The sequence below is a fragment of the Silurus aristotelis genome (assembly GCF_946808225.1).
Source record: "Silurus aristotelis genome assembly, chromosome: 12".
NCBI classification, from domain to species: domain Eukaryota; kingdom Metazoa; phylum Chordata; class Actinopteri; order Siluriformes; family Siluridae; genus Silurus; species Silurus aristotelis.
In genome coordinates this window covers 14092634-14114029 of record NC_139585.1, presented here as the reverse complement: position 1 = coordinate 14114029, position 21396 = coordinate 14092634, and the positions used below count along the sequence as shown (strand labels likewise).

Below are 21396 nucleotides of genomic sequence, written 5' to 3'. Positions count from 1 at the left end.
ATATATATATATATATATATATATATATATATATATATATATATATATATATATATATATATATATATATATGTGTGTGTGTGTGTGTGTGTGTGTGTGTGTGTGTGTGCAGGCAATTTTGTCCGGTTCATTCAGATATAAAAAAAACTATTAACAGAAGATCTTAGAATGAACACATCCATTATCTTGCATATTTAAAATGTAAGATTTGTGCTATTCACCAAGATAAATTTCCTTTGTCTTATTCCTTTACTTGAAGATTGTGTCTTAATGTTTAACACAAACATTTTTGTGTCTACAGTTACAGACTATGGCTGCACTTTTCCATGCACGATGCACGGTTAATGGCCATCATCAATGTCAGATTCTGACCACAGGACCGCTGTTGGCTGGAGTTGTGGTGGGTGGATTGTTCTCAACCCAATAATGACAGTGAGGTGGCTATAAGCCCTAGCAACACTGCTGCGCATAATAAATACCATTGAGACTTAAACTACTATAGCACTGTCACTGCAGTGGTAAAAAAAATCTCATGGTCCAGCCTCGGAGTAAAATCTGGTCAGTGAGGGAAGAGGTGAGATGTGCATAGTGCATGGTACAGACTACTGTCAGTAAAAAACATGCACACCTACGATAGATTTATACAAGATGTCAGCTAAGTGTAAGCCTGTGGAAAGTATGCAATACAGTAATTTGCTTACCTGTTTTCTATAAACTATAGTGTGGGAAAAACTGGCAGACTGATTAAAATCCTGATAAGTCTTTTACCAGTATCCCTGTATCCTAGAGTTGATCATTAACCTTCCGTAAATGTTAGAGCCTGGCTTGAGCAAGATATTATTAAAGCAGCAACAATGTCCAGTGTTGGTCTGTTTGTAATAATTAAACCCTGTATAGGAATAATGTCATAGTCAATTATAAACATGCCAGTTTTGATTTATTACACAACAATTCAAATTTATAATGATCTAACTCGAAAGGTGGTCTGATCTAACTCACCGATTTGTATTTCTCTATGCACTTTCTAAAATGTGTGCCCAATGTAATGGTCAAAAGTTTGACCAAAGTTTGCACAGATGCCTTTCTTCATTGAAAGCTAAAGGGGATGAGAACACAGCAGATGACACTATTCTGCAAAATTTGGAATCCCAGATTAGGTTAGTGTGTTCATACACACTGGCCACTTGTATTATCTTTGGTGTACGGAAAATGCAAGTTTTAGCTATACTCAAGCCTGGTGTGTTTTGTACACTCTGGATGTGTGTAACTCTGTGTCTGTTGATTAACCAAGTAGAGCAGGCTCAGAACACTGTGGTGATTAGGTTAATTTGTGGTCAGGCTCAGAGGCAAAAGAGCTGCTGAAGAAATGTATGGAAGTAGCAGCGGTATTGGAAAATGCAACTCATAACCACAAAGAGAGAGATAAAACCAAACTGGATGTTTGTGGTGGCTTTGGCTATCCATGGCTGGTAAGTAAACATCTGGGAATTGCTTTTATCCATAACAGTATTTATTTTTTTGCTTTTGCATATTGCAAAATGTTTCTATACACATATATGAAAATTCACATAATTTTTAGGTCACAATCAAAAATGGACAATAACCTGTAATACGTTATTGGTTTCAGTCATTCATTACTGTTAAATTTGATAAAGAATATTTTATGATCACAATTACAACAGAACCATGTCTATGAACCTGAACTATTCATGTTACTATAAGGCACTGATTTTACTGAAGCCAATTCATGTGAATCCTTATCCTTAGTCTTGTTTGTAATATGTTTTACTTTCTTTTATCATTAGGAATAATTGTACACATCAGCAGTTAGAGAATTGTCTGGAAACTTTGTATATGAATTCGCAAAAATAGTCATTATAGTGCTCTGGTCTCAGTCCCATATGGTACAGCAATGAAAACTATAGAAAGACATTGTTACTTAGTTACTGAGATGGGAAATTCAGAGTGGTGTCCGAAACTAAACTTGGGGAAGCAATTTTAATAGATTTTTTTTGGAAAATTTGGTTTGTTGAAATCTTCAATTAATCCCAGAAAATGGTTTTTCTCTTTTTAAAAAAATTGGTGAATTTAGTGGGCTCAGGTTAGTAGGCAACAAATTGTCGGAGCTTGCCATCTGTTAGCTGCCTTTAAATGTGAAACGTTTCCACAACTAGAGGCAATGTCACCAATATCAACAAGTTTAGTGCAGCGGAAAAGAATACCAGTGTACCAGAATACCATTTAATCACTAGTGATAGCAAGAATAATCCAAAGTTTAACTCTATTACACCATAAAGAGACAATCAAAAATGAAATGATCAGATCTAGAAAGAGATCTAATGAAATAGATTAGATCTATTTTATTTGATAGTAACATTATTGGATTTTCTGTTCCATCAGATCTTATGATAGCATTGGCCACAGGTCTATCTGCTGTACTTCTTTTTCTTCTGATGATTGGCCTGACAGTGTATCTTTTATGGAAGAGGAGACAGGACATGAGAAGGGACAATCAACTGATCAGCACTAATTCAGTTATTCCACCATGCACACCTGTGCTCCAAACATTACAAGCTAGCAGCTATGGGTGTGTATCTGATCTTACCTCCAACTATTCTAACAACAGATGCACATAGTGGTAGAAAATACAAGAACAATATGTTGAACCACAATAGTGGTTAACTCTGATCTCATGCATTCTAGTTCAGCTGAAGTTCCCTTCTTTCTGCCTCCAAGTTTCAAGAGTTCAACCCATTCAGCAATGCCTGAAGGGAGGGAGGAAGAAGAGCAATGGAAACAGCACCCACATCTGCATATCCAGCGTGGCTCTCTAACAATAGGCAGTAAGTCATTCTGAGAACTGTGAAGAATATTATGAAAAGGATGTTAATCATCTTATTATTTAATTTCACTCTATTCACTTTTCTTTATCTTTGTCTTCCCATTCCCTTTGCACTCTCTCTCTGACTGTATGTAACTGCAGGCTGGTTCCCACTGGGTAGCCTGAGGCCAGATCTGTACCAGCTTCCTGAAGAGCCAAGTGAGTGGGCACAGCCCAGTGGCTCTACTGTACGCCTGTGCTTTGCTGTGCAGTATCAGCAGGAGCAAGAGCAGCTGGTGGTCTCCCTGCTCCAAGCTGCCAATCTTCCTGCCCAATGCCAAAGCAGTGCCACACTGGTCAAACTGCAGCTCCTGCCATCTGAAGATCGACATCATCGCCAGGCCAAGGCCCAGAGCAAAGGCTGCCAACCACAGTTCAATGACACCTTTGTCTTTCAGGTATACCAGGACATGGGCATACTGCCTTGAGTTACTTTATAGGTATATTTTTCATCTAATCTCTATGTATTGCATTTGTAACATGTGTAACACATAACAGTAACTTGAGAGCATACCAATATAATGCATTTAAAACAGCAACTGTTAAATAAGGAAAACAAATAGGTCTTAGGTGGGGCAGATATGCCAAAATGAAACTTATCATTGAGTAGTAATCGAGTCTGATTAGGTGGAAATTTTAAGCACTTCTGTGTTTACTTTCAGCTATATTGAGTATTTTGGTAATGCATACAGTAACTAAAACTGCGTCTTTAGTTCTTCTCACTTTGTTCCTTTTAGAATTTAAATTGATGAGCACAATAAACAATGTTTTACTACTACTATACTACTCTTACAACTGTTTTAAAGTTATACTGTAAGCCAGGTGTCACCAACCTTTTAGAAACTGAGAGCTACTTCTTGGGCACCGATTAATGTGAAGGGCTACCAGTTTGAAATAACTTCTAAAATAACAAATTTAATCAATTTACCTTTAAATATATGTGATTATTAATAATTAATGATATTCATCTATATTTAGTCATCTATATTTTAATATTGTCATTTTCAAATTCACACCAATGCAAGTGTGATTTAAAAGAAAATACCAAAAAAAAAAAAAATGAGATGCAGCTCACTGGTAAGTGGTGCTATGGTGAGCTATTTTTAGAAAAGGCCCACGGGCGGCTCATTAGGTCCGTGCGGGCAACCTGGGGGGCACCATGTTGGTGACCCCTGCTGTAAGCAATCCATAATGACAGTTTTTCTTTTTTTTTATTATTATATGGAAATATATTTAAATTAATGCCTATAATCATATATTGACTACAGATGAAGATAGGAATAGGGTAGGAGAAAAAACTGTAGTATCATTTTAGTCATTTTCATTGAGGTAGACAGTGGCATTGAGTAAAAGACAGGAGGTGGAGCTGGAGGTAGCAGAGTTAAAGATGTTAAGGTTTTCTTTGGGAGTGACGAGGATGGACAGGATTATAAATGAGTTTATTAGAGGGACAGCGCATGTAGGACGTTTAAGAGACAAGGTGAGGGAGGTGAGATTGAGATGGTTTGGACATGTGCAGAGGAGGGACATGGGGTATATCAGTAAAAGAATGCTGAGGATGGAGCCACCAGGAAGGAGGATAAGAGGAAGGCCAAGGAGGAGGTTTATGGATGTGGTGAGGGAAGACATGCAGGTGGTTGGGTTGAAAAAGGGGACAGGTGGGTATGGAGACGGATGATCCGCTGTGGCGACCCCTAATGAGAACAGCTGAAAGAAGAAGAAGATTCAACTTCAAGTTGAATTTTAGATGTGTCTAAAACTACATTAAAGGTCATAGTTGCAATGTGTATGATTTCTTGTCATAAACAAACATAACAAAACAATGAAATTTACTCAGTTTTTCTAGTGGGCTCTTATCCAGTAGACAGTTCTATATTATTGCCACCATCTAACTACCAAAAAATGTAGATGGGTTTGTGATTATAAATGTGAAAATAAATGTGATTGTAAGCTCAAGACATTAATATATATCATTTACAAGTCATATGTATATAATGATTACTTTTACAAATGTTTAATGATTTTTATTTCTTTTTGCAAACATGGCTTATGTGTAAAGCAAACCTTTTTTAATGAATGGATATTAAGGTATCGAATAACAGTGTGGACCAGTGTACACTGCGCATGAGTTTGTACAGTGTGGACAGACTGAAGAAGCACCACCTGGTGGGCCATGTTCTGCTCCCACTAAGACAAGATGAACTGCAAGAGGCAGCTGGGAAAGTCTTGTGGCGAGACCTTGAGAGTGACAGTGATCTGGTAGACAAGAACCAGTGTTTATTTTCAATATTCGTCTTTCTTTCGTTCTTAATTTCCGAGTTGCTAAATGGTGCGGATTGAAGTTTATGTGCTACACTGTTCTCTGTTATGACACAGCCTCTTTCAAAGCATGGCAATATCCAGGTGTCCCTGAACTACAATCAGTCTCTACAGCGCCTCACTGTGGTTGTGCTTAGAGCCAGAGGACTCCAGTGTCCCAGCAATGCTGGTAATATGCAGTAATGTGAATTATTAATTTAGAACATTTAGAAAAATATTATCATACACTTTTAACACTTTGAGCAAATGTTTTCACCAGTAAATGGCTTGGACAGGCGTTTCTGTTCAGGTTTCTTTGCAGATACACACCCAGGTAGTGAAAACAAAGTGCACACCAGAAACCAGAGGCAGCACCCCAACTTTTAATGAGAAGCTGACATTCAGGCTCCTACCTGTGCAGCTAGATGCAGCTTGTATTTGCTTGGAAGTCCAGCAGGTACGCCGTGAAGAGCTTGCTGAAGTGCCAAGTACCAGAGCCACAGCACCAGGTCAGTCATGATCAAGCAAATACCAAATAACAGTTTAATTCGAACAAAGCTTACATTTGCAAAATAGTGTGGCCCTTTCATTCCTTAACAGGCTTTATTGATAAGTTAAATGAATGTCATTAAATTAGTCACACCAAGTAAATTGATGTAAATTTACCATAATTATCATTCACCATTAAGTGTAGCAGCATTGTTTTAATCAAAATGTTCTCTTTGTTTCTACTTCTGCACAGTATCACTTGGACTTGTAGTCATTGGGCCATTTATGTATGCGAGAGGCAGAGAGCTGGAGCATTGGAATGAGATGATCAGTAAATCACAGGAGCTGGTCAAGCAGTGGCATGGACTGGGAGCAGCTAACAACATTTACAACAACAACCAAACATGAAGAACAGGTCAGAAGAAAGGACAATGCTTCCTTCAATATATTTAGTAGAAGCAGACATGTTTCAAAAGTGATAGCAGAAGTTCATTGTGAAAAATACTTGGTTTGTCAGTTAAAAATGTAATCCATAACACACAAAAAAAATTGAGATTTCTAAAATAATTGTATATAATATATACATATACATACCATATTTTTCGGACTATAAGTTGCTATTTTTGAACGCACGACGATGACAAAAGATAAACTCCCCCGAGAAATACAGTGGGGAGTACTGCCAAAACTACTTAAAATGGCATTAATCCGTTCCAACCCTCAAAATGACACCCCGTTTTTATGTTTCATGTTATAAAATTGGAAAATACATTTCTAAATAACAAATCCTGTATAAAAACATAATAGAAAGAGTATGTAAAGATATAATAAGGTTTTATTCAGTGTATTTTCCTTGGAGATGAGACGACTTAAGCTAACGAAAACGCCGGTGGGGTGTGTGTGTGTGTGTGTGTGTGTGTGTGTGTGGAGGGGGGGTAGAGGCGATAAGCGGAGGCGGAGGGAAAACTCGTTTTTTACTATCACTCCTGTACACTACGTATCCCTAAACTTAAAAAAATCGGCCGAGTGACCGCTCGTACCTCGGAAAACTCGTACATTAATGCACTCGTAGGTCAAGGTACCACTGTAGTGGAGAAATTGTTGTGAAAGGAAGGAGGAAGACAGTGAACAATGACTTTCTTGGTAGGCTACTGTTTAGATACAAGCCGTGTAACAGACACTGTCTTTCGTTAAAGCCTGTGTAAAGTTAATTAGTTTCAATGTAGGCACCTGCAGCTTATAGACAGGTGCGGCGTATTTATGTTCAAAATAAAAATCTTTGTAAAATTCAGTGGGTGCGGCTTATATTTGGGTGCGTTTAATAGTCTGGAAATTACAGTACTACATATGAGCAATAATACACCTACTAGTATTTACAATTAGTAATTTCAGTGAAAGGTAACTGAAGCTGTTTTGAATACAAATAAATTAAATGCAAATTGGGGTTTCCCCCAATAACTCCTCATATATCATATAACCATTGTTTCCAAGGTTAGAACACTTTCTGACTTGACAGGAAACATGATTGACGAGCAAATAAAGATCTCTTTTTTCTGAGTCAGATCATTTTCTCTTTATTTTTTCTCTATCCTCTTTTTTATCTTTTTTACCTGTTTTAATCTTCACAAAAAAGTGTGAAACACTGCAGTCTTTAGATGACTCCTGTTTTTAGGAATATTCCTCACAGAATATTTTATAAACCTGGAGAAGTTTGGGCAGCCTGTCATCTGCTGTGTTCTTTCCTAAAGAGAGTGGAACTTTTCTGAAACATTTCAATGCTTACTAAATATTGTCCCTGAGACTGCTGGTTTAGCTGAACCACTTTCGCTCCTGACACAAAACCACACGAGTGCCACATGGTGCCATGAAACACATGCACTTCCTTGTCAAAATGTCCTTTCTTTTCCCAGACAACTGTGGAGCCATCCTCTTCACCCATATCTGCCAGATTACACAAAGCCTGCAGACAGGAGCTCAGCAAGGCATCATTCTCACAATACTGAAGCAGCACAGACACCAGGCTGGGGAGAGCACCCAGTCTCAACAGCCTTTCTTGTTGCAGATCTGCAAAGTAATTAAACAGCAGTCAAACAACAGAGTCTGTCAGATCACAATCTACAGCGTAGTGGTCAGAATTATTACACATATGATCATAAAAAAAGAAAAAGAAAAAAACAGGCTCATTGTGTATTCATAAAAAAAAAACAAGAGTACGCAAGGGTTTTGCACACAGGGACTCCTTTTTCACAGTTCACTGCAGCAAAGATGAACTTTATGTATGGAACAAGTGAAGGGAACTATTTAAATGTTAATTTCATTAAGCAAACCTGTGCCATTTGGTTAATTATCACTTATCACATTATTATCACTTTGCACTAAATACCTAAAAAGGTTTCATAATGTTACAATAATTAAAACATTACTGTAAACAACCCTTATCCCAGCTTTAGTAAATAAAGTGTTTTAGTCCCAGTTAGTTATTCAGTTATACCTTCCCAAACCAGATTATTCAGCAATTATTCAGCAAATGGGGAGTATAAGACCAGAAACTGTAAGACTGTTATTGTGGTTGGATTATTTCATTCAACTAATCAGTCAACAAAAAAAGTAAAATAGCCAACCAACAGTGTTTTTTCTGAGTTATAAAATGGCAGATTCCAATTTGAAAAGCAAGACTTACTTTAGTGCTTTGCCATAATACATTTCATGCAACAGGAAATGCTTGATGAATTTCAAGGAGTCAGATAGCATTGATGGGTATAGCCCTTTGACTGTAGCTATTTGTGGTAAGAAAGGATTTTCACTTCTCTCAATATATAAGGTCAGGAATTGAAAGAAGCTTTGTATTTGTAGTCAAAAGTACGGTTCAGTACATCACTTACTGGTGTTAGAGCAGATTCTCCCAATGGCTCGGCTAACATGCAGCAGTAGCTCCTGATTCTCACCGAACAGTAGAGTCAGAAGAGCAGATACAATTCCAGTCTCAAAGCAGCTATTGCTGAAGGAAACTGAGAATAAACACAATGTAATGGAAAAAGTACTGGTACCAGAAGGAAATTAGAGGATTTTAAAAACTAAAACTCTATTCATCGCATCTCTGTCTAACAATCATTTTGGAATGAAAAAAAGAAACGATGATAATGATAGAAATGATGAAATTTTGGACAAGGTAATGGCATCAAAATGTATGCAAAACACAGGTTTTTATTAATTCTTCAGTTACATACAATAGATTTGTAAATAAGCATGATACCTTTATAATATGTATTAAACAATGGAATTACTTTTTTTTAAAAGGGAGGAATTCTATTTTGTGTAATACCAGCAAAAAAAAAAAAAAACATTATTACCCAAGTTTTAGCATGATTACACCTGGCTAAAACGTCCAGTGGTGGATTTATTTGCTCCAGTTTTATGGTTGTTAGACACAAATGTTTATTATTAAAATTCACCATTGGCCCTTAAACTTATTAGTCGGTTACTAGCCAACATTAATGCGATTATGGTACATCCAGTATATACTACATATGCAATAGATAGAGATTATGTTGAAATCCAAGAAGGAAAATTACAAGAATGATGGACAGTATATAGTGTATTTTTTGTACTTTTAGAAATAATGGGTCAATTCAAGCTATGCTTCAGGCATGACAGAAACACAAAACATAGTCTGCACTACTTTGGCTATAGCTGTGGCAAGGCTTGTGCATTTGGCTGGGCAAGAGCATGACAGTCAACTGCTGTAAATAATGTTATTGGTTAATTTGTCTGCAGCTTATACAACATTTCTTGTTACACCAACTTTATCACAATTCAAATATGCACATGTCTGAAACACTGATTCTTTGCTCACCCTCCCTGGAGAGCTCTGCCACCAGTCTGGCTGTGTGTATAGTGAGGGCGCTTTTTCTCCTCAAGGCCTGAGCCAGAACCGGCAGAATGCCACTCTCTACCACCTGCTCAGCTATGCTGCTCTCTGATAGGAAAGAGCACACACACACACACACACACACACACACACACACACACACACACACACACACACACACACACACACACAAACCTACTCAGTAAATCTTCACGGATTATCAAGACCGACAGATTTAATTAGGATTTCTAAACCGACACACAAAAAAGTTTTTTTTAGTCATAAATCATACCTCTGAAGTCTTACCTATAAACATATCAATCCTGTCAAACTATTCACACTTAACCTGAACAAACATGGGGAATTGAGGGCATGTCGGGATCATGTTTACACAGGTGCTGTCTTTTCCAATAGCTGGCCATCTGGCTGTTTAAGTGTAAGTAGTTAATCAGTCCTGTCACTCAATGCCTTAAACAGACACAAATGCAGATTAAAGTGTCTCTTTGCTTTTAACATGAGGTTATAACTTCAGCCTTAAGTTAAGTTAACTTAAGAAAACTTCAGCCTCTTGCACAGCCATCATGTCCCCAGTATTGTTCAAAGTATATGCAAATAACATTCTCATTTGAGCAGTCTGTACTTCTGAAATGCAGCTAATAAGTTTTTAATTTCTCTCACCCTGTGTGAGGTTAAAAAGCAATGAAAAAGATTGTATATAGCACACTCACTCCCGTGTACCGCAGTCAGCAGTGTTTCAATGTGAGGTTCCAGTTCCTCCACAAACAGCTCTGTGGTCACACTTATAGCAACTATAGCAGCATTGAGTGAATCTAAAGAAAGGAGCAGATAAAAAAAAAAAACGATGACAAAACAATTAACCAATTTAAATTAAATAATTTTATATGAATTTTTGTATGCTGAATAGATTACATTATAATCCGCAGGTGTAAAAGTAAGCGTGTGAAAGCTTGATGGCATAATTGAGAAACTTTTTATGTTTATACCTCCTGCAGATTGGAAACAATATTGTTACTTACCCATGCTGTGGTGAAAAAAAGACACTTAATAGTCCTGCTGTCCATGTGTGCACAACAGAATCTCAGCATGGACTCTGATCCATGCTACAGACAACAATCAGGAATTCGGATGAATTCAGAAATTATTCTTAGTCTTCTCAATAAAAAACGTAGTCAAAATTTTATTTCATTGTGCAACATTATGTATAAATGTTTCTTGGAATATGCTAGCTCTGTTATTGTGTTTCCCTGTGATTTAGCTGTGCTGTATTTATCATGTGTCTTTTCTCAATCCCTCCTCACCCCCCCTATGCACTCCAAACCTAAATCTCTTTAAAGCTTCTTTGCTGATACATAATCACTATATTATTTTATATAGACAAGCAAAGTACCTTAAATACACATAAGCAGTCTGAATAAATTTCTAACTGACAACTAATTTCTTTAATATACATGCACAGTGAAATTAAAAAGAAAAAAAAGTTTTCAAAGATAAGAATTTTTATCAGTATATCCATAGTGTATATTATTAATATTTTAAAATAGCCTTTAAATATACCTTTGATAAAATTAGAACTTGTTGAAATTCTGGATCAGGAAACTGTTGAAATGATGTGATGGACTTTAATAAGTACATCATGTATAGACAACTTTTGCCAAATTATAAAAAAATGTAAGTAGACTAAGCTGTTGCTGAGCTGAATGGACATACACGAACACGAATGTCTGCGTGTGTGCGTGCGCCTGCATGTTGTTCTTTTTTTTTTCCATTGGATGTTCGTGTATGTCTATTCAGCTCAGCAACAGCTTAGTCTACTTAAAATTTTTTATAATTTGTATATATACACGTGTGTGTGTGTGTGTGTGTGTGTGTGTGTGTGTGTGTGTGTGTGTGTGTGTGTGTGCGTGTGTGTGCGTGCGTGTAATATAGAAATTTTACAATAATATTCAATAAATTTAAATATCATTAAAAAGTGTATTTATTTTAGTTATTCAATACAAAAAGTGAAACTCTTATGTTGTATAGATTCATCTCACACAGACTGATATATTTCATGTGTTTATTTATTTTAATTTTTTTATTATTTCTTTACATTTTGGCTTAAATCTAATGAAAACACAAAATTCAGTATCTCAGAAAATTTTAATATTGTAAAAAAGTTCAATATTGGAGACTCGTGATGTCACACTCCAATCAGCAAATTAAATCCAAACACCTGAAAAGCTTTCCTAAACCTTTAAATGGTGTCTCAGTCTGGTTAAGTCTACACAATCATGGGGGAAGACTGCTGACTTGACAGTTGTCCAGAAGACAAGCATAGACACCCTGTACATGGAGGGTAAGACACAAAAGGTCATCGCTAAACAAGCTGCTGTTCACAGAGTGCTGTATCCAAGCACATTAATAGAAAGTGGAATGGAATGGAAAATGTGGTAGAAAAAGGTGAAACGAAGCCCATTCAAGAATTTGTGGGAGATTCACAAAGTAGACTGCAGCTGGATTTAGTGTTTTAAGATTCACCACGCACAGACGTATCCATGGGCTACAACTGATGCATTCCTTGTGTCAAGCCACTCCTTAACCAGAGACAACTTGAGAGGTGTTTTACCTGGGCCAGTGACAGACCATGCATTTGGTACCTGGGCCTTTAGTGAGGACTTACCCAACTTAATTCACCTCTTAATACCACCACTATCACATTGCGATTATAGAAACCATCGATACTATACAAAAAAGCAATTATAACAACGTGTGTCATTACAGAGAGGGAGTCATTTCACATATGGATGGGGGAATACCATGTTACTAAAGCAAGAAACCCAGTTAAGACTCCAAACCTCTACACTACAACCAATACTGTGCACCTACATCATCTGAAGCAGTTCAGAATCAATATTTGTCTAATAACATGACAAAAACATTAAAAATTTTAATAAAATCCAACCTACTCACCAGAGGTGCAGACTCATAATTTGCACCGCTCCTCAGAAGCTGTAAGCCAGTGGTACCACTCGTATTCACTGGACTGGAAGTGGCGAACAAACTCTTTCCCGGGCTGAGACAAGCTAGCTAGCTTCAAGGTTGGTCGACCTCTCCTCATGATGTCTAGCTTTTCTTAAAAATTTATTTTTAAGTATGTCCAAGACCAAATCAATTTCTTCTCTTCAGTAGGCATAAAAAAGTCTAACTTAAATGTATTAACGTGTGCAGAGCTACACACGTGTTTTGCCAGTCAAACTTGGCTGTAACAGTTTTCCTCTGACCAACCAATCAGAAGACGGAAAAATTCTGATGCTATTCTGGGCCAGCTAGCTGCCCTGTGAGGAGAATATGAAATCTGATTGGTTAAAGAAACAGACCCGTTGGTAATATTCTCAATGGTAAAAAGGCCAGCAGTATTCAATTTGCAGGCCCTGGTCAGATTATATTGACATGGCAGCACATAGAGGCTGAAATCTGATCGGACAAAAAAAATCTAACATCTATATACATGTACTGGAAGCAAACAGAACAAGCTTTTGGGAATAAATTAATACAATTTCATGGAACAAATATTAGAAATTAGGTTGTAATTGTAGGGCAGTGCTTCTGATAGTGTTTAAGCTAGCAGAGAAGGCTTTGCTGGCCCTGACCGGCCACCACTGTTGTCTTTTAAGATGAAAGAAAAGCTAATTTTACATTTCATTTTAAAATCAAGGTCCCAGAGTATGGAGGAAGAGAGAAAGGTACAGAATCCAAGTTACTTGAGGTCCAGTGTAAAGTTTGCACAGTCAGTGGTTTCGGGGAGTCATGTCTTCTGCTGGTGTTGGTCCACTGTGTTTTATCAAGTTCAAGGTCAGCACAGCTGTCTACCAGGAGGTTTTAGAAGACTTCATGCTTCCCTCTGCTGACCAGCTTTATAGAAATGCTGATATCATTTTCCAGCAGGATTTGGCACCTGCCCACACTGCCAAAAGCACCAAAAGTTGGTTAAATGACCTTGGTGTGCTTGACTGCCCAGCAAACTCACCAGACCTGAATTGTGAAGAGGAAAATGAGAAACAAGAGACCAAAACATGCAGATGAGCTGAAGGCCACTGTCGAAGAAACTTGGGCTTCCAAACCACCTCAACAGTGCCACAGATTGATCACCTCCATGCCACGCCGAATTAAGGCTGTAATTAAACCAGAAGGAGCCCCTACCAAGTATTGAGTACATATACACTAAATGAACATATTCCCCCTTGTTTAAAAAACAACAACAACAACAACAGGAGGCATTACACCTTACAATTCATATTGCAATGACTTTTTGGACATGATTGTTTTATTCATCTGAATCATGATCTGCACTTCACAAAACACCAGTTTTGAGTTCTTTTAAGATTATCTAGTCTGCTTGTATACATTTGTTCTTCATTGAAATTAGAATAATGTACAAAAAAAAAAAAAAAACATGAAAAAACATCTTAGTAAAACATTCTGGGTGATATAAACCACTTACCCTTCCCAATAAATCATTTTAGACACTCAAAAAGTATTCAAAACATTTAGATTAACACATTTAAACGAAACCTAAAAAAACAGACATCTAAAATGTGCTTTACTGTATGTCAACACTCAGCATGCACAAAGCGCTCACAGTGTTCATCAGTCTCTGCACTATGATAAACCTGTGCTGGTGGCACTGAGACCACTCGATATAGTCTCGTATCCTACAGACACCAGAGTCAGTACGCTACTCTCAATGTCTGTGGATTGTGGAACCTGTGGGTCTACAGTGTCTAATCGGATTTGCTTGCCTTTCTTCCTCCCTCTTTTGGCTTTCTCTTTGGGCTTGCCATCCTCCATAGCAGTCTTGGGTTTACGTGTTCGCTTTCGGATCCTCCTGACAGGTGGCTCGGGTTTGGGGTCTGTGTTTCCTGAGAGGATGCGAATCTGCCGGTCAATGACCGTATCAATGATGTCAAGGGCAACATCCATCACACCATTACCGAGACCATGTGTCACATTGGAGAACGGGTGACTGTTAATGGGGTCTTTGAAAACTTTCCGCATCTCTTCCAGATAGTTCCTGAGAGACATAAACCACAAATTGCATATTCCTTTAACAGTTTTATTGACCAAAGAGAAAATGAAACAAGACAGTAGGAATAAGTACGGAAGTAGGGATTTCCCAGAACATAAAATCATAAATCTAGTATATCTGGATTTCTGAAACAGAATATAATCAATATAGGACAATATAGTGTACAACACATTACCTTGTCTCAATTATTTTTGACCAGTGCTGAACCTGGTTTGTCTCTGGCAGCAACTGTTTTGCCATATTTTCATAATCTACATACTGTAATGCAAAGTCCTTCAGGTCTTTACACAGTGCTGCTGTATCACCTGTGGAAAATACATGCAATAAATAGTTTCAAAATAAACTAAGGAAAGTGTAAGATTATGTATACATTTGCATATTTGATGTTAACTGCTTCAACATATTATGCATAATAAATAAAACTATTTTAAAATCAGAGCTTTATTTACTGGTGTATTAATGAAATCTCACCCTCAGTGAGTTTGGAGAAAGTACTAGACACAGCTGTGTTGGTGCTTGGTGACAGGCCAAATAAATTCAGCGATTCCAAAAGGGATTTTTTGCTGGCTGGACCTCGACTCACTCTAGTGTAGGCAGCCAAAGATCTGAGTGACATCTTTTCGGGTGGCTCCAGCCTTCGTTTTACTTCCTCATAATGGATTTGGTACTTTCTGGCTTTTGAGCTCTTCATGTTAGGATCCAGCAGAGAAGCGACCTCTGCAAAAGGGACCTGCAGAGATGATCTGGCACCATCCTGAGATGCTGCGACAGTCTCGTTTTGTGATGGACCTTGTGGAACATGAACTTGTGATGGGAGATGAGTTTGAGACTGCACATGACTTTGTGACTGTCCATGGCTTTGAGACTGCAAGTGACTTTGTGCTTGTCCATGACTTTGAGACTGTATGTGACTTTGTGCTTGTCCATGACTTTGAGTCTGCATGTGACTCTGTGACTGGCCATGACTATGAGACTGTACATGACTCTGTGTTTGACCCCGTCCTTGACTATGGCCATGCAATGAAGCCTGGAGTTGTGATGCTATCTGAACTTGTGAAGTAATTGTATGTGGTAGAGTCTGACAGGTGACATCTTGTGGTATGACTTGCTGCGAAATGATCTGTGCAATGTTGGGGGCCTGTGGCGGAGTCTGATACATTATTATAGGATTCCCAACAGTCACATGGACCACCTCACTGTTTGGGGGAACAGCTGGCATGTGCATTCCAGAAGATGGATCCATTTGCAAAACCACTTCTGAGGAAACACCGTTTAGTTTGGTTTTAACAAACTAGGTGTAATTATATCTTGTTCCTTAGTGCAGAATTACAGTCATTTATAGGTCTTTGTTTGCACTGTGATTAAGACAATGTCCAGTTCACCTATTAAACCCTATAGAAATAAAAAAGTAAAGGTTAGTTTTAAAACATTCATACATATTTAAAGGTAGTTTTTTTCCCCCTTCTAAATAATGAACTACAGTAGAAAGTTTTGGGCAATTGACTATAATGCGTTTAGGTAAATTTGGGAGCATGTGTGTTTTGTGAATCCATGTGGATTAAGTCAGTAATCAGCTTAGTCTGTGTGCTGAATCAATTTGTCTCTTGATCCGTATAGAATCAGGGAATCGATTCACTTTGGGATCGACTCTCAGTAGTACACAGAACCAGGTCTGTGTTTTCTGTAACCGGGGATCTGCTGAAACCCGACCAGTAAACCAGTCCTCTTGGAGGAAACACGACAGCTAAACTGCTATATAGGACAGCCTGACAACATTATTTCCCCCAAATACAAAACTAACTCACCCGGTAATATAAGGCTACAGGGGCATAGTGTAAACAGACGGATAATAACTAGTTTTTATGAACATTGTCTGAGCAGGCCAAAGCCTCCGCTGGTGGAAAGGGGGATCTTGTTTAAACGTGATATGGCCGGGTTTCCAGTGAACGACCCAATCACGAACTCCTAATGATTTACAACATTTGGCTTGAATCGGATGAAAGTTGCCGACGGTATTCTTACTCACCGCGCTACTGTTTCGAGTCCTATTTAAGCGGCACTGATCCTGGAACAGTCCATGGCGAAACGATCGAAGTCCTCCTTCTTCCCCGATGCTGTTTCGGCGGGTTGCAAATCAGCAGACGGGCTTCTGTCGCCATGGCTGTTCGATCTCGCGTGGTCATTGGTCGATGTTACTGTCAATCAAGTGCCCCACGTATACCGTGTTGACGAAAACGTTGTCAATCGTTACGTCATTTAAAATGGGCGGGACATCCGGAGCCTTGGCTTTTCAAACAACAAAGAGAAAGCGACTGTTTCATCCTCGTCAAAATCTTATTAATTGGGATAAACCGGCTTTAATCAGCTGTTTATATTTATAAACATATATATTTTAAAATGTAATGTTAAACTAAAAATCCTATGGTTTTAAATTAGTTTGTCTGATTGAACGTCTTCGATATGTTTTTTGTATAACAATGTTGTCGGGTGTGAACACATAATAGAGACTTTTAGAGAATAAAGATTCCGATTCTTTATATTCATGCAGAATTTTTATTATAATACAAACCGCTAGATGGCGACCTCTGACCACCCGTCTCTCTCTCTCTCTCTCTCTCTCTCTCTCTCTCTCTCTCTCTCTCTCTCTCTCACACTCTCACTCTCACTCTCTCTCTCTCTCTCTCTCTCTCTCTCACTCTCACTCTCTCTCTCTCTGTCTGTCTCTCTCTGTGACTTTATGGCAGTAGCATGAGTAGTTGTAGATTTGCTAGAAAAGCATAAATAAACACTACTTCAGCAGTCTTAAAAAAAATGCTGTGCTTGGGAAAAAGCATAGATAATCTTTTAGTCCTCTTCAGTGACTGTATAGACAGTAGTACCAGCTATACCAAAACCACAGGTTTACCTTTATGGGCTGTTTCTAAAGCTATTTGCTTAGTAACAGCTAATTCACAGTGATTATACAGCAGACACTGCAAATAATCTAAATAATAATGCAAATGATTTAAGAAATAAGATGGTTCAGTTCAGACACTCAGTTATTCTGCTTATGGAGGAACATTCATTGAGTCTTCTGTGGCAGCACTTTGTAACACCAAGGCACATCTGCTCCTTTCAAAATCTTAAGATTTTATAACTGCAATAATGTAAGTGAAAGCAGGATACTGCTGTAGTATAAAAGGAATAAATCACTTCTGGGTGTGCTGTTATTATAAAAGTATTCAGCTTTGGTTTTTTTGGGGGGCTCATCCTGATCTATTTTATTTTTACACATAACTTAGTGCTGCAATGATCAGAGCACACATTTGAAAATATAAGTCAGAAAACAATGTGATAAAATATAGCTTAATTTTATTTTATTTTATTTTATTTTTGTATTTTTTATTTTTTATTAGCATATGGAAACCTGCTGCTAAGTAAAGAACGTATAGTAAATGGTTGTTTCCATTTAAATATGTGTCATGCTGTTTTGCTTCAGTTAATTTTACAGTTGTGTTTAGGAAAAGGTCCAAACCTTGACAGGACAGTGAAAAAATAAGCACGTTTTCCCCATCCAGAATAAATTCATTATAATTCTTTAAATGTATAAATGTATTCTTAAAACACTAAATGGTTTAGCTCCCATGTATCTATCCAGTCTTTTAACACGCTACAATCCTTCACGCTCTTTGAGATCTCAAAACTCCGGACTTCTAGAATAGCAAAGTCCACTAAAGGCAGTAGAGCATTCTCACATTTAGCTCCTAAATTTTGGAATAGTCTTCCTGACAGTGTTCGGGGCTCAGACACACTCTCCCAGTTTAAGTGCAAATTAAAAACGTATCTTTTTAGCACAGCCTACACATAACATACGTCACATATCATAAACTTGTGCTCCAGTATTTCTGATCAAATGCACGTTATCAACTTGTGCTGTTAATATCATGAACAGCAGCTATGCTAATTCCTCTCCACTGCTTCTCTTTCTCTCCCCATCCTGAGGCATCCTGAGGTTTGGCCACCTCCAGTCACGTCCCACCTCATGAAGATTATGGACCTTTAATGAAATAGATGCAGAACTCACAAAACTTCCCGTACCACCCAGAGACGTACCAGTGCCAGCTGGATCCCACTTCATGTGTGGAGTTTGGACTCTGGACCTCCTGGAGTGTTCCTCCTGGAGGCTCTGGCATGGAGAAGCTGGTGTTGGATCTGTGATGATCGAAAATGTTGAGCTATTTAATGAGTAGCTCCTAGTTTTATAACCACAATGACTGTATAAGACTGTAGAAAGAACACTACTTATAATCTTACACTCCAGTGCTCATGTTAGTTCTCACTGTCCAGTGTTCTGTATTGTTTAAAAACTATAATCACTCTTGATATCACCCGAATGAGGATGGGTTTCCCTTTTGAGTTTGGTTTCTCTCAAGGTTTCTTCCTCATGACATTTAAGGGAGTTTTTCTTTGCCACAGTTGCCACGGCTGCTCATCAGAGATAAATGGACACCATTCACCTTGACTGTTGATCTCTGTAAAGCTGCTTTGAGACAATGTCTGTTGTGAAAAGCGCTATAGAAATAAAATTGACTTGACCTGACTTGACATGTATAAATGCTCTTATTTACCCCTGATATTTATATTATTTAAGCACTTTAAATCTCTATCTTTATTTTGCACATCATGATCGGTTAAGGAAGTTAATGCAATGTTAATCACATCAGTGGTGAGATTATAAACAGAAAAAAAAATGAAGCCCCCTGTTTTGCACAGCCCACCCCACTTCAAACCCTATCACACAACCACATTTAGAGCCCCTGCGGCTGCTAGTGATAAACGATCTGCCTCTCATCTGCCTCCACGCTCGGGACAGATGAGGATAATGAAAGTGCTGGCACAAACTTCACACTTAGGAGTTTGTAGATTTTATTGGATTCTGGTCTAAAAAGAAACGATGACCCACATTTTTACAGAAAGAACTGACATAATTCAATCCATAATACAAAATAAGTGAGAACGTAAGCTTAATGTTTCTATGCAATGTAATGTATGTAATTATTGAATGTCTGCCTGCCTGGCTTTGTCTCTTTAAGAATAAAAAGCTCATAAGCCTACACTGATGAAGATTCAAGGTCAAACAAGATGGTCAAACAAGATGCATTAGAGGGCAATGACACGGGTGATTTTTATTGTGCTTTCTTTTTATTTGGACCCCTCTTACTGATTTCCCTATCAACTTTGACTGTAATTAGCTTGTATCCCTATATGTACATGTCATGAGTGCCTCTGCAGGTTCGGGTGAATTCATAGAAACAGCTTAGATCCCCTGAACAAAGACTAAGAATATTAGCTGTATCACTTTGTGGTCTTAAGCGATTCACTAAAATGTTCAGCAGTTTCCCTGCTGCTTTGTTTAAAACCTTTTGACATGTTTTAACATTGTTTCCTAAGCTCCTGCCAGGTATTTTTTTATTGTCACGACTGTACCAGCAGCACAAAGGCTGTTGTGCCTAAGCAATCCTTAAATTTGCAATGAATGTTGGAGGGCCTGCCAGCAACTTAACCATTGTGTTGCCATGACAACGGCAGTTTCTGTAGAAAATGTAGAAGATTCTTTCTCCTCCTTTAAAAGCAATGTTCATTGAGTGAATAGATTATTGAAGCACAGAGGCTATGATGAGTGTATTATGCAGTATATTAGTGAAGAGGTTAAGTGTGTGGGGGGATGAATGCATGATCAGAGAGTGGAATAAATGCATGGTGGTGTGGGAGAGCTGATTCAGTCGGTCAGTGGGAATGCCACTAGCAGAAAGGTCACCGAAGGGCTTCCAGCTGTTGTTTGTACCGTTATATGCCTGCATGCCATGTCAAATTTTATTAATAGTAATAACTTAAATAATGTGTTTAATTTTGCATAATGGAAGACTAGAAGATTTTGAGTCTCTAACTCAACAAGATTGGAGATGCTTGAGATTCTTGGAGATAGAGTGATATAGGTTCATTTCCTGATGAATAAAATATTTTTGTTATTTTATACCTATATGGGTTTATATAGAATACAATATACAGCTCTGTGCATATAAATTTATCAGTGACTGTTTGATGATTTTTTCCGTTTTTGTGTTAATGGGAACAACTGGGGGGGAAAAAATAATGTTATAATCTTTAAAGGAAAGTAAGCTAGACAATTAATTGCTGTAAATAAAGATCTTTTAATGTGTTTAACATTTATATAATTAGAATAGTTGCACATGCAGATAATACACCATTAAACAGATTGCAATAAAAAAATTGCTTACAATTTTTTGTCCAAATGTACATTATTACAAAGTGTTTGTCTATAATTATTTGCAGATTTCTTAGCTTCCTAAAGTTTTTAGCTTCCATCTGATAGGAAAATACACTAAAGGGTTTCATAAAGAGCCTTTATGGTTTCCTCCAGAGGGACAATTTGTCATACCTTTTAGGGTAATGGATTTAACCTTTTTCTAAAACTGTAATCATCAGGATAACAGGTTTTCTTCTTTATGTTTGTGGTATAACCAAACAATATAACTAAATAGTACATTCCATAAGGAAATTCATCTGGAACATAATTTCTTTGCTTTCTCCCAGAAGCTTTTTGCATGCTTTTAGTACCTTATTATAAAGGTTTAAGAACTATGAATACCTTAAAGTAAACCAATTTTTATCGTCTAGCAAAACCACGTTTTACAATGACTACTGTATACCTACACTCAGTGGCCAGGCACTTCTGGTTATTCATTCCCAATCACTTGGCAACAACTTAATACA

General features: G+C 37.7%; 3 protein-coding genes across 9 annotated transcripts; 1 reads left to right on the top strand and 2 right to left on the bottom strand.

Moving 5' to 3' along the window:
- Positions 1–1071: 1071 nt before the first annotated feature.
- On the top strand, positions 1072–10621 carry syt15 (synaptotagmin XV). 5 transcript variants are annotated; one of them, XM_083555914.1, is made up of 9 exons: positions 1073–1469; positions 2401–2587; positions 2737–2843; positions 2984–3279; positions 4970–5140; positions 5258–5369; positions 5476–5688; positions 5922–6083; positions 7579–7698. In XM_083555914.1, the coding sequence occupies exons 1-8, from the start codon at positions 1463–1465 to the stop codon at positions 6074–6076; spliced, it is 1248 nt and encodes a 415-aa protein (XP_083412040.1). In that variant the 5' UTR covers positions 1073–1462; the 3' UTR covers positions 6077–6083; positions 7579–7698. The 5 variants fall into 5 exon arrangements, with proteins under 5 accessions (XP_083412041.1, XP_083412040.1, XP_083412039.1 ...); XM_083555913.1 differs by lacking the exon at positions 7579–7698 and adding an exon at positions 10550–10621 and having other exon boundaries at positions 1075–1469; positions 2704–2843; XM_083555912.1 differs by having other exon boundaries at positions 1075–1469; positions 2704–2843.
- LOC310734199 (rap1 GTPase-GDP dissociation stimulator 1-A) lies at positions 6687–10639 on the bottom strand. 2 transcript variants are annotated; one of them, XM_083555932.1, is made up of 5 exons: positions 10574–10639; positions 10265–10366; positions 9522–9644; positions 8551–8676; positions 6687–7732 (listed from the first exon to the last, which is right to left on the bottom strand). In XM_083555932.1, exons 1-5 carry the CDS (start codon positions 10575–10577, stop codon positions 7392–7394), a joined length of 696 nt encoding a protein of 231 aa, XP_083412058.1. In that variant the 5' UTR covers positions 10578–10639; the 3' UTR covers positions 6687–7391. The 2 variants fall into 2 exon arrangements, with proteins under 2 accessions (XP_083412058.1, XP_083412059.1); XM_083555933.1 differs by lacking the exon at positions 10265–10366 and having other exon boundaries at positions 10574–10615.
- Positions 10640–13842: 3203 nt separating this feature from the next.
- On the bottom strand, positions 13843–16840 carry LOC310734191 (uncharacterized protein). 2 transcript variants are annotated; one of them, XM_083555910.1, is made up of 5 exons: positions 16649–16840; positions 15915–16014; positions 15094–15876; positions 14798–14927; positions 13843–14607 (listed from the first exon to the last, which is right to left on the bottom strand). In XM_083555910.1, coding segments are annotated over exons 2-5 (1326 nt in total). In that variant the 5' UTR covers positions 15916–16014; positions 16649–16840; the 3' UTR covers positions 13843–14195. The 2 variants fall into 2 exon arrangements, with proteins under 2 accessions (XP_083412036.1, XP_083412037.1); XM_083555911.1 differs by having other exon boundaries at positions 15094–16014.
- Between the last annotated feature and the right edge of the window lie 4556 nt (positions 16841–21396).

Coding starts and splice junctions, on each gene's coding strand:
- syt15 (XM_083555913.1), top strand. Junction 5,370..5,475: donor CCAGTGTCCCAGCAATGCTG/GTAATATGCAGT, acceptor TGGCTTGGACAG/GCGTTTCTGTTCAGGTTTCT. Junction 5,689..5,921: donor TACCAGAGCCACAGCACCAG/GTCAGTCATGAT, acceptor ACTTCTGCACAG/TATCACTTGGACTTGTAGTC.
- LOC310734199 (XM_083555932.1), bottom strand. Junction 9,645..10,264: donor GCTGACTGCGGTACACGGGA/GTGAGTGTGCTA, acceptor CTTTCCTATCAG/AGAGCAGCATAGCTGAGCAG. Junction 8,677..9,521: donor GGCAGAGCTCTCCAGGGAGG/GTGAGCAAAGAA, acceptor GTTTATTCTCAG/TTTCCTTCAGCAATAGCTGC.
- LOC310734191 (XM_083555910.1), bottom strand. Junction 14,928..15,093: donor TTTCTCCAAACTCACTGAGG/GTGAGATTTCAT, acceptor TATTTTCCACAG/GTGATACAGCAGCACTGTGT. Junction 14,608..14,797: donor TCAAAAATAATTGAGACAAG/GTAATGTGTTGT, acceptor TATGTCTCTCAG/GAACTATCTGGAAGAGATGC.